The following is a 12,121-nucleotide window of genomic DNA, read 5'->3' as shown; positions in this document are numbered from 1 at the left end:
TAGGCATCTGCAATCTCTAAAATATTTTTTGTATTGTGTGTGACCAAAAGATACCTTTATACACGTCAAGCTCCTGTATATACAGTGAGTACGGTACGCCATCTTGGACACTGTTCCATTATTTTGGTACTCCTATTATTATCTATCTGCACGGGTGGACCCCCTTAAAGATACCTTTATACACTTCTACCACACCCTTACCTTGTGAGTCTGGGTACGAAATCCTCTACCAAGTGGTTTATTTACACATCCCGTCTTTTTGAAAAATCTAACACGTTTTTTCATATATTTTTATTCTTTGCCCTACATCACGAGCAACACACATTCTGAGGGACATACTTGTTCAGCGCCGTCGAGACCCTTCTTCGTTCTACAGTACTTGCCAGTGAGGAGTTCCGAGTGTTCCTCCATTTGGGTCGGTGGCTGCAAGGACAGACAGCGCCTTGGGACTTTTCTACACTTTTTGTTTTTTATACATTGGAACAACCCATCCCCCCCCCCCACACACACACACACCTCCCCACAACTTACCATTGAATGATTTTTCATCTTCTCCCTGGTGCTCACAGCTATCACGTAGCCCAGGACTCACTCGGCAGCTGCAAACAAATCAGCCGTTTTTGCTCGGGCCTCTATGTCATGCACATGCCCCTAGCAGGCAAAAACATGCCTGCGTTTGGCACGCCCACTGTTTTTTTTCTTGCGGGCACGCCCATGAAACGCTGGGGATCCACCCCAACATGCCCACCTGTAAATCAGGTTCCGAGTGCCTTGAAAATGGAAAAATTTGCTGAAGGAGCCCATTTTAGTGCAGACAATGCGCATGCGCAGTACACAAACTAGTGTTCACTCAAGTGGTTTTTGTAGGGCGCAGCGCCCTACCTGTTTGTTCGTTTTTACTTCACGTCATGCACCCTGCCCCATAAGCATATTGTATTGTGCTGCCCTCCGCCATGCTGACAGCCTGAAACCGGTGGGGGATGGGGCTGTAAAAGCTGAGCTGACGCATCACTCTCAGTAGAGGTGAGCGGCCTGTCGCCACAGTAGAGGTGGGCATTCATCACTCTCAGTAGAGGTGAGCGGCCTGTCGCCACAGTAGAGGTGGGCATTCATCACTCTCAGTAGAAGTGATCATCTTGCCGCAGCTGGAAGAGCTGATGCCGCTAGACTCACCTCCTCTGAGGAGAACAGCTGTTCAAGCTTCACCCACCCCACCATGCTGACACGCTCTACTGAGAGTGGCGTGTCAGCTCTTCAGGGTAGCTGACCGCTCTGCCACCCCCAACCAGCTGCAAGTTTTAAGAGTTATTTTGGGGGGGAGGGGGGAGAATGCCTGCTCAATGATGCGAGGTGGGGCCGAAGGGGGGGGGGATGCTTGCTCGGTGATGAGGGAGGGGTGCAGCACCCTGCCCTACAAAAATTCTACAGTGAACACTACAAACCATTGGAGAGGGGCTGAATTGGGACACCTGCAAACAGGTCTTAAATCGGCCTCATAGAAACAGAGGGTCTTTCCCCTTTGGTTCTAACATACTGTACTTGTCTCACACTCTTCAAAATATTATAACACAACGTTATTCTAGTACCCACTGTAACAAGAAGCCCTGTGAGATTTCCAGCTTCTCGGATTAATAGGTACAGTCTGCCAATACTGTATGTTTACAGCATATACTTAATGTTAGTAGTTTTCCTATGTGTAAAATACATCTAATACTTTGTTAGGTATTTGCTCTGGTAGGGGAACACTTCCTCTCTCCAATCACAGCCATGGCTAAAGGTAAACACACAACCCATAGAACTGCTCATAACGCTGTCCACTCCACTAATGCCGTCACCTCATGGATATGGTCTCGGATAGACACTATTTTGAAGCGCATTCCCTGTAAGTATGTGATGGGAACACTGTGTTACACAGAGAATGTTACTGGGCCTCTTCTGTATGCCAACTAACCAATGTTACCTTTCTGATTGTTCACCCACTTCACCTATGACCACAAACTCCTCCACCAGTACCACGCTGGGCTATCTACACCCTAGGATGTGTGGCTCTATTCCTCCTGCTCATCATCTGCTGTTCCTGCTGCCGCTGCTGGTACCGCAGTCGAAAGAAGAGAAAAAAAGTTGAAGAGAAAAACAAAACCAAATCTAAAAACTTTTTTTGGGAACTATTATGTCCAAAGGACGAACTCGATACGGTAAGCTAAACAATTACACACTCCATAGAATGCCAGTGGATGTGGACCTATATGTGCTAATTATTACTATCAGTTAGATATATAACGCACACATATTCTGCAGCACTTTACAGAGACCTCTCCCATCAGTCCCTGCCCCAGTGGAGCTTACAATCTATATTCCCTACCACATGTACACACATTCATTCTAGGGTTAATATTTGTCAGTAGCCAATTAACCTACCAGTGTGTTTTTGGATTGTGTAAGGAAACTAGAGTGTCTGGAGAAAACCCACGCAAGTACGGGGAGAATATACAAACTCTACACAGTTACGGTGTGAGGCAGTAATGCTAACCACTGCACCATCCGTGCTTCCCACACCAGCATCTTGTTCTGCCAGGGGAAACATTACTCTGCATGGGTCAAGATTCAGGATCTGAAATCCAGTGACTAAGAACTGTTAAGGCCCATACACATTAGGCAATTTTGAGCTCAAAATCACAGAATGTGCATGGGAGGGCAGTGAACATTGAGGCATGCTCCCACATCATCACCGGCCACCCACGCCCGTTGCCCAGTATTATACAATGAGTGAACCACTTTTCAGGAAGTGGTTCACCCCCGTGAAAATTGCTCAGTGTGTATGCACGGATTTATTGGCCAGCGATTTTTGTGTGTGTATGCACCTTGACAGTATCAGATCATTCACATCCAGCAGTTGATTTTAAAAGCTACAGTACATTATCAGTTCCATCTCAATTCTGTAATTTCATGGCTAGAATCGTGCACTGTGGCTTTGCAAAGCAATTACTGTGTTTCATTTGTACTTATACTTTGTTTTTATTCATCTCGGTAGCCCTTAAAGTCTCTGGAACCCTGGCAGTGTGCTCATTACTTACTCTAGCACATTTGCAGGAGTGTGCGTATTGAGAGTATTTGGCCATAGATACATAGTTACCCTCTACCTCAGTGGTAGCCAACCCGTCGCTCAGGAGCTACTGATCCGGGTGGCTCGACCACTCTGCAGCCGCCTGCAGCCTGTCCCATACCTCCAAACTTCTATGCAGATGGAGGAGGGTCACTGAGAAGCGCGCTGGAGGTGCACCTAAAATTTTGGGGGGCGTGGGCTATACCCCATTTTGCCGCTATGCGGGCATGACCCAGAGGCTCTGTGAGCCTCTAGCCATGCCCCCAGCCATGGGAGGGACATGGGAACATCACCGAAAACCGGGACGTTCCCGCAGTAATCGGGACTGTTGGAAGCTGAGGGGAAGAGAGTGCATCGCGCATCTTTCCTACCCCTCACTGTGCATCCCTGTGACTGGGCCGTCCGACACAGGGGAGTGAGGGGGGAATGCTAAATAAATAAGTAGATTCTGATTGGTTGCAAAATAACACCATCAATGGAACACCCATCTTAGTAAATAAACTCATAGGAGTCTGGCATTTAAATAACATACCAGATCAGCAACTGTAATGTCTGTCTGTATTTCAATGTAATAATTGCCCCATAAGGTTACCACACACAGATAGATATTGGATCCAATCCGATATCTATACAATTTCCTTTGCAATCCAGAATACCCCTACTCATGGCCAAACAACAAAATGAATTAGTAAATGATCAGAGGGTATACTCAATTGTTCAGTGTGGCCATGATCAGGGGTTGCTGGCAGATAGAGAGGCACACCACCGCCGCTGGCACACAGAGAGAGAGAGAGGCCAACATCGGGCAGTAGAAGCTGCCACTGATTGGCTGAGATCTCTCTCAAAAAGTCACCGGCCACCCTATTCAAAATGAATGGGCCCGACGGGTTGTTCATCTTTCAGCCTGCTCGATGAACGACCCGCGTGCACCCACATCAGATCGTCATCAAGCGCACACACGGTAAGTTTTTTTTAAATGATTGGTCATTCCGATCAGTCGGAAACAGTCATATCTTTGAAGCCCTTATGAAGCACATCGAAGATTTGGTGTAATTTTACATTGCTCCATATGTACTTACAGGCACAGAATGCGTACCGTGAACATCTAAAGTACTCAGTGGAGTATAGCTATCAGAAGGAGAAGGTAAGTCACCATATAGTAGAGAGCAGGCCCAAAACCTTCACCTTTCACTAAGCAGCTGACCTACAGTCAGAGGCGTACCTAGATATTAGTAGGCCCCATAGCAAAAAAATTTAAGGGCCCCCTATTTAGCAAATTATGGTGATACATGTATGTAAAACATCTTTGTTAGACAGCAAAGATGGGCCCCCTTCAGCTCTGGGCCCCATAGCAGCTGCACCCCTTGCACCTTAGGTAGTTACGCCCTTGCCTACAGTATTGTGTTCTTATTTGGTGGAAACCAATTCATATGATAAGATCTACATGATGCTTTGCATCATTAAGGCACTTGAGAACTACCTGAAGTTGTTTTTTTTCTTTTTTAAAAGGTACAGTGATATTATTAAGAAATTCTTATTATTAAGCGAGCATAAAGGTCCATTTTCAATAAGATGGCTCTGCTTAAATTCCATTTTGAAGTTTTTTTTTTATTATAATCCCAGTAGTTTTTCTAATCTGCACATATTTGGGTTTAAAACTTTTCCAAAAATACAGAACTAAAGCATGTCCCTGTGTCTCTTCTAATGCACTAAACTTGAGTATATATAATAAAGGCAATACAATGCGTACAAAAAAAAAGGGAACATTCCATTAATATTGTACTGTGCTTGTGTTGCACAATCTCGGCCATGTAATTGTACATGCCATAGGGAGGTGTTGTAACAGAGATAATGAGCTGACACCAATTCTGGCTGATGTTCACCATAGATCGCTATTGCGGTGAAGCAAACTGACCCTCTGAAGGCTATGCGCAATGGAAGGATATCAAACAAATACTTTGCAGTGTTCCTGACCGATAACACCAACAAGGGAAACAAGGGAACAATGCAACGACAAATTCTGACACCATTCAACGAGATTTTCACCTTTAAGGTACAGTATGAGGAACATCTCCAATATAACAAGGTTGGAAAGGCAGAAACAATACAAAGCTTTCGGCATACACTGTCAGTGGCGCACTCGGGGGGGGGGGGGGTTCTGAGTTCCTAGGCTGAAAGCTGAGGGTCCCCTCTTTTCAAGGGTAAAAGAATTTTAAAAATCGGCCCTTGGGAACCGGAGATATCTGACTTCAAAGCAGTGGTCCCCGTCCAAGCCTGTTAATCGCAGTCCGATAGTTCAGGTTCTGTCTGACTTAGAGTTTTTCTGAGGTACATTCCAAAAGCTGTGACTCTCCCCCTTTGATGGACACTAGTAGCCTGTCTCTACTGTTCCCAGAACCAGAGATATCAGCCTTCCAGCAGCTGGTTACTGCTCCAGCTCCACACACCTGGTATGTAGTTTTATATACTCATTGACAGATTGCTCTGCCTCCTGAATGCTGATCCCCTAGTCCCCAATACCATTTGGTAGGTGGGATTCTCTAGTTTTTAATTCCATTAAAGTCTAAGAAATCTATTTCTGGGAACTGGAGATATCTACAGTCAAGCAAGCTGTCCACCTGAAAATTATGAATAATAAGCCCATTCCACTATACACCCCTCCTCTGCATATTAAACATCCTCTACCACCCTGGAAGTTATGTATCAGGGCCCCTTCATTCAGCCCAATGTCCCCTTCTCCCACCCCATCTCCCACCATCTGTGCAGTAAATGGGTAGTGGAAATTCTTGATCCAGACCCTACATGCTGAGCGGTTGATATAATATCCCCTACCACCCGCGGGACATCAAAGCTTCCCCCACCCCTAACACTGGAGGATCGGTAGGGGCCCCAATACATTGCTATGCCCAGGGGTCTACACTGTTGTTGATGCCCCTGTATGTATTTATATATATATAGCGTTTTTGAACCATATCTCAACGTGTTTTCTTATGCTGCGAGTGCCGCTCTCACCCCCGAGAAATGTATATATATATATATATATATATATGTTTGTGTGTGTATGTATATATATATATATATATATATATATATATATATATGTGTGTGTGTATGTATGTATATATATATATATATATATATATATATATATATTATTATTATTATTATTATTATTATTATTATTATTATTATTATTATTATTATTATTTATATACATTTGGTCTATCTTATCTAATCATAAATTAAGATGGAAGTCCACAACCCAGCGTTACAGCTCCAGACACACTTTGAGTGACAGATGTAGCCAAATATATAAGAGATATATATATATATATATATATATATATATAATATTTTTAATTATTATTATTTATATATATTTGGTCTATCTATAATACTTTAACTGACCCGGCATATACTGGGTCACCTAAGGGTCCATCTCCGTGCTTTGCTCTGCCCCTTTGGAAACCCCCTTCTGAAAATCCTGCATTTGCCCCTGACAGTCGGCATAGACTCAGTCGCATTCTGACTGTCGGCATAGACACAGTACCTGTGTGGTGTGTGTGTGTGTATGTGTGTGTATAATATTATATATATATATAAATATATATATATACGCACAACAAAAGACCGGCAACTACCACGGCATCAGAGCGGGGTTCCTGGGCTGGGTGGGATGTACTAAAGTGAAAATTCGGTAAAACCGCATTTTCCTATTTACAGTACCATCACCCGTCCGCCCCGTCTTCGCCTGGCAGGGTATCGCCACCCTCTGGGCTTCTATCGCCGTCCGCGTGCCCCCCCAGGACATCCGGCTGCAGGGGGGGAGGAGGAGACGCAGGGGGACACTGCCAGCCGCCGGGATGTGATGGAGACCCCCGCAGACCACATCACAGGTATCACGGGGGTCTCCGTCACCGCAACCCGATGCTAGCCGCATATGTTAGTACATATGCGGCAGCATCGCGGCGGCTGTCAGTCGAAGGGTGGCGATGTATATTAATACATCCCACCCTCTATGTAAGACAGAGTCGGGAGGGAGGCGCGGCACTCTCAGGCATAAAGAAAGTACAGATTATTACCTGCTAATATGCTTTCCTCTACTCCACCATGGCAGCATACTTCTGGGTTATGCCCTCCTGGGTAGATATCTGAAAAGGAACAAAAAGACATTGCCCCTATATAAGGACCGCCTTCCCTGGGCTCTGTGTCTTAAATTATAAAGCTTTCATACATAACTAAATTATATTTCATAACAACATAGGGTCGGGAAAACGGCTGCCATAGTGGAGTAGAGGAAAGCATACTAGCAGGTAATAATCTGTACTTTCCTCTACCTCCCTATGGCAGCATACTTCTGGGTATACCCAAGCAGTTTACGTCACGGGGGGGGGCACACATAAGTAATAGAACATAATACATCAAAGGATACGGTAGCTTCACCTTCTCCAATATTGAATATATATTATTTCTACTGCACTACTGCACTTAAGATTTTTCTCCCTAAACTGGCATTTTGGGATTCCCTGACATCCACCCTGTAATGCTTGCTGAATGTATGTGCTGAAGACCAACAGGCTGCTCTGCATACTTCTTCTAGCGATGCCGATTTTTTTTCGGCCCAGGACGCCACCAAGGCTCTAGTCGAATGTGCTTTAAGCCCTACTGGAGTCTCCAGGTTCCTAAATTTGTAAGCCTCATTAATACACATCTTAATCCATCTGGATACAGTTGCTTTAGTAGCTCCTAGCCCCTTATTCCTACCTTCCATCAGCACAAACAATCTTTTTGATTTTCTAAGGGGTTCTAATCTCTGTATATAAATTTTCAGAACTCTAGTCACGTCTAGGTTCCTTAGAGTTCTTGGGATTCGCACAGAAAGAAGGTATTATAATTTCCTGATTCAAGTGGAAGCTAGAAACTACCTTTGACAAAAAATGTGGGTTTGTTCTAAGTACCGCCTTGTCTTCGAAAAAGTTTAAGAATGGTTCTTCCACCCACAGGGCTTGCAGCTCGGATACCCTCCTTGCTGATGTGATTGCTATAAGGAATACAACTTTAATAGTAAGATATTTCAGCGATATTTCTTCCATTGGCTCAAAAGGTGCCTCTATCAATACATTTAGAACCATGTTAAGATCCCATGTGGCCAAAGGATTATGCAACGTTGGTTTGATCTTCTTAATCGCCTGTACAAACCTTTGTATGTACTTGTTGTCTGCAATCTTCATCTCTAGCATTGCACCGATAGCTGAAATTGGCACCTTGAGTGAGCTTGACGCCAGGTTTTTTTTTCCAGTCCCATTTGTAAGAACTCAAGAATGGTTGGTATTAGTCTGGGATTTCTGTCGTTGGTTCTACAGAAGTGAACATATTTACTCCAGATCCTGTAATAAGTTTGCGACGTTGATGCCTTTCTCGCTTTTAATAGTGTCAACTACCTTTTGAGAGAACCCTTTTTTATTCAGCGTCCTGTTCTCAGTAACCAGGCTGCAAGCTTCCAGCTGCTTGGCTGAGGCTGGTAATATCGAGGTTGGCTGTATCTCCCCTTCTAAGTAGCTGGTAATATCGACCCTGTCGAATCAGATCTTTGTGATTGGGCAGTAACCACGGCCCGTCAATCGCCATTTTCACTAGTTTGGCGAACCATGGCCTCCTCGGCCAGTATGGCAGTATTGTTATTACTGTGGCTGTTTCCTTTTGTATCTTGGTCAGAAGTCTGTGAATAATTGGAAACGGAGGGAATACGTATACAAGGTCTGCATTCCATTTTGCTGTCAGTGTGTCTGTTTGCCATGCTGTCGGCTCCCAATGTCTTGAGATGAACATAGGTACCTTTGCATTGCTCGCTGTCGCCATTATGTCCACTTCTGACAGCCCCCACTTTTGTATTAATTCTGGGACGACGTCTGGAGATAGCTCCCACTCTCCTGGAGCCAGTCTGTGCCTGCTCAGGGTGTCTGCCATGAAGTTTTCTTTTCCTGCGATAAATACCACCGTCAGACTTTTGACATGGAGTTCTGCCCACCTTATTACTAATGCCACTTCTGCCATTAGTTTTTCGCTTCTTGTACCTCCTTGTTTGTTTATATACATCACAACTGATTGGTTGTCCGACCTTATCACTAAGGCTTTGTCCCATACTAGATTTTGGAACGCTTGACACGCCATAAATACCGCTCGCATCTCTCTCACATTTGAGTGTGCTTGACTCATAGTCTGGTTCCATTCTCCTTGCGCCGACTTCTCTTCGCATACCGCTCCCCAGCCTGTTTTGCTGGCGTCTGTAGTTATTCTAGTTTGAGGCCTGGTTGCGAATGATCTTCCGCTGCTCAGTCTCTGAACCTTTGACCACCATAGTAGATCTGAGATTGCCCCTTTTGAAAGGTAAATTCTCTGCTTTAGGTTTTTTGCGTCTCCATCCCACTGACTTAAAAAGCAATTTTGCAGTGTTCTCATGTGGAATCTGGCGCATGGAATGGTGTCTAATGCTCTAGACATGAGACCCAACACGCGCATGCATTCTTCTGAATACACAGCCTTTTTTCTTAGTATCTTCTTTACCTCTTCAATTGACTTTAGACACCTGTCCTGTGTAAGTTTTACCATCATGCCTTTTGTATCCAGAATGACTCCGAGATACTTTACAGCCTGTGAAGGTTTTAGATGACTTTTTTGATAATTGATCAACCATCCGTGTTGCTTGAGATAATCCAGCACTATTTTCGTGTGTAGGACTGCAAGCTCTGCTGTTTGTGCCATGATTAAAAGGTCGTCTAGGTATGGCCAGACTGATATACCTTGTATCCTGAGATTGGCTGCCAATACAACGAGGATTTTTGTAAAAGTTCTTGGTGAGGTCGAAAGGCCGAATGGCAGTGATGTGAACTGGTGAGTAATTTTTCTTATACGGAATCTGAGGAACTTTTGATGCCCTATGAATATAGGGACATGTAAATGGGCATCTTTTAGGTCGATGGTAGTTAAGAACACCCCTCTTTCTATGTCCGGTAATATGGATCTGATCGATTCCATCCTGAATTTTTTCACATGAACGTAAGTATTTAGTCTTCTTATATCCAGAATAGTTCTGAAACCTCCCGAGGGTTTTTTTACCACGAAGAATCTTGATAACCAACCCTGATCTTTGTACTGTCTCGGAACTTTCTTGACTACTCCTTGTTCTATCATGGTTTGCAGGCTGCTGAACAGAGCTGACTTCTCCTCCCAGTTGCTTGGTACAGGTGATTCTTCTATCCACGTCCCTGGGATGGTAACAAACTCTATTTCGTAGCCTGATCATATGACCTCTAGAACTCACCTGTCTTCTGTTGATTGACACCAGGCTTTTTGATATTGTAGTAGCCTGCCACCCACTTTCTCTCTGGCGTCATTGCTGATTTTGACGGAAGGCAAATCTGCCCTCTCTGCCCCTTTGGCCATGAAAAGCGGTTCTATTGCCGAACCCAGGTCTCCGAAAACCTCTACCAGGCCTATAGGCTTTTGCTTCCTTAAATTCTGCAGATTGATAGCGAGGGGATTTATTAAATTGACCTCGCAGCCCGGTCTTGGGGCAGCCATACCGACTTACCGCCGGATATTTTGGTAATAATTTCATCTATGGAGAATAAAAGGAATAAATTCCTTTGGTACTTGTTTCCTAGAACGGCGCCCATCGCGGGCATCGCATGTACATCGCATGCCATAATAATGGCATGCGATGCGACCGATGCGATGCCCGCGATTTTACATAGAAATGCATGGTAAAATGTAAATCGCGTCGGTCGCAGCGCATGCAGACAAAAAATTGCATGCGATGCGACCGACGCGATTACCGATTTCACATAGGGAACAATGTTAAATGGCCCACAGACCCCAAATACCCACCCTGAAGTGTGAAATGGCCCCCCCAATTGTTAACGCCACCCCACCATCAACGTCAACCCGAAGCGTGGCAAGCGCAGTGAGGCCGCGAGGGGCGGCGGTACGTGTCCTCCGACCTTTTCATACCCCCACTATCCACGTTGGCGTGGAGTTGAGAATAGAAAGCGTGGCGAGCGCGGCGGAATACGAGCCCGAAGCGTGGCGAGGGGACGCGGAATACATGTTAAGTAATCCGTGTCCCCTTGCTGGGCTCACCACGCTTCGGGAGCGTGTTCCGCATCCCCTCGCTGCGCTCGCCACACTTTCTATTCTCGACTCCACGCTGACGTGGATAGTGGGGGTATGAAAAGGTCGGAGGACGCGTACCGCCGCCCCTCGCGGGCTCGCTGCGCTCGCCACGCTTCGGGTTGACATTGATGGTGGGGTGGCGTTAACAATTGAGGGGGCCATTTCACACTTCAGGGTGGGTATTTGGGGTCTGTGGGCCATTTAACATGGTTCCCTATGTGAAATCGGGTCAATTGGGCCATTTAACATTGTTCCCTATGTAAAATCGCGTCGGTCGCATCGCATGCGATTTTTTTTGGCCGCATGCGATGCGACCGACGCGATTTTTTTTCCTTGCGATGCCTAAGATCAAAATCGTGGGCGCCGTTCTAGGAAACAAGTACCATTACTTTTGTTTAGGATTTGCACTAGGAGGTGAAAGCAGCCTGATTTGGTTGTTTTTTTGACAATAGATGTGTTGCGGGATGCACAATGTTAAACAAGCGCTAGGAGGGGTAGGGTGATAGAGGAAAAGTAAGATGTAGAGAGGTGAAATAAAATAAAATAAATGAAAATGAAAATAAATGAATTGGCAAAACAAAACAAAAAAAATATATAAATATAAAAATAAGAATAAAGATAAAAATAAATAAAAATGGAAAATAAACTAGAATGACCAATTCAATTGTTTATAAACATTTATTAAAAAGTCTCTTAAACCACACAGCAGTGGTGGATGTTCCAGACCATAAAAAGTTCAATAGTGCATTTCAGATATTTCAGATTAGCAAACAGAAGATTTACCCAACGCGTTTTGTCCCTACAAGGGACTTCATCAGGGGTTCGCTACAAACATAAAAATATATA

At 44.7% G+C, this 12,121-nt stretch overlaps 1 protein-coding gene across 1 annotated transcript in view; it reads left to right on the top strand.

Moving 5' to 3' along the window:
• Positions 1 to 1,433: 1,433 nt before the first annotated feature.
• LOC146046424 (synaptotagmin-2-like) overlaps positions 1,434 to 12,121 on the top strand; it is a 41,539-nt gene continuing 30,851 nt past the window's right edge. The window contains exons 1-4 of the mRNA XM_083165713.1: positions 1,434 to 1,882; positions 2,011 to 2,195; positions 4,185 to 4,247; positions 4,992 to 5,156. Coding sequence (XP_083021839.1) covers positions 1,768 to 1,882; positions 2,011 to 2,195; positions 4,185 to 4,247; positions 4,992 to 5,156 — 528 coding nt within the window. The 5' untranslated portion in view covers positions 1,434 to 1,767. The remainder of the gene's footprint in view (positions 1,883 to 2,010; positions 2,196 to 4,184; positions 4,248 to 4,991; positions 5,157 to 12,121) is intronic.

The sequence above is a fragment of the Crinia signifera genome, chromosome 11, assembly GCF_055691185.1.
Source record: "Crinia signifera chromosome 11, ASM5569118v1, whole genome shotgun sequence".
NCBI classification, from domain to species: domain Eukaryota; kingdom Metazoa; phylum Chordata; class Amphibia; order Anura; family Myobatrachidae; genus Crinia; species Crinia signifera.
This window is presented reverse-complemented; position numbering and strand designations above follow the sequence as displayed.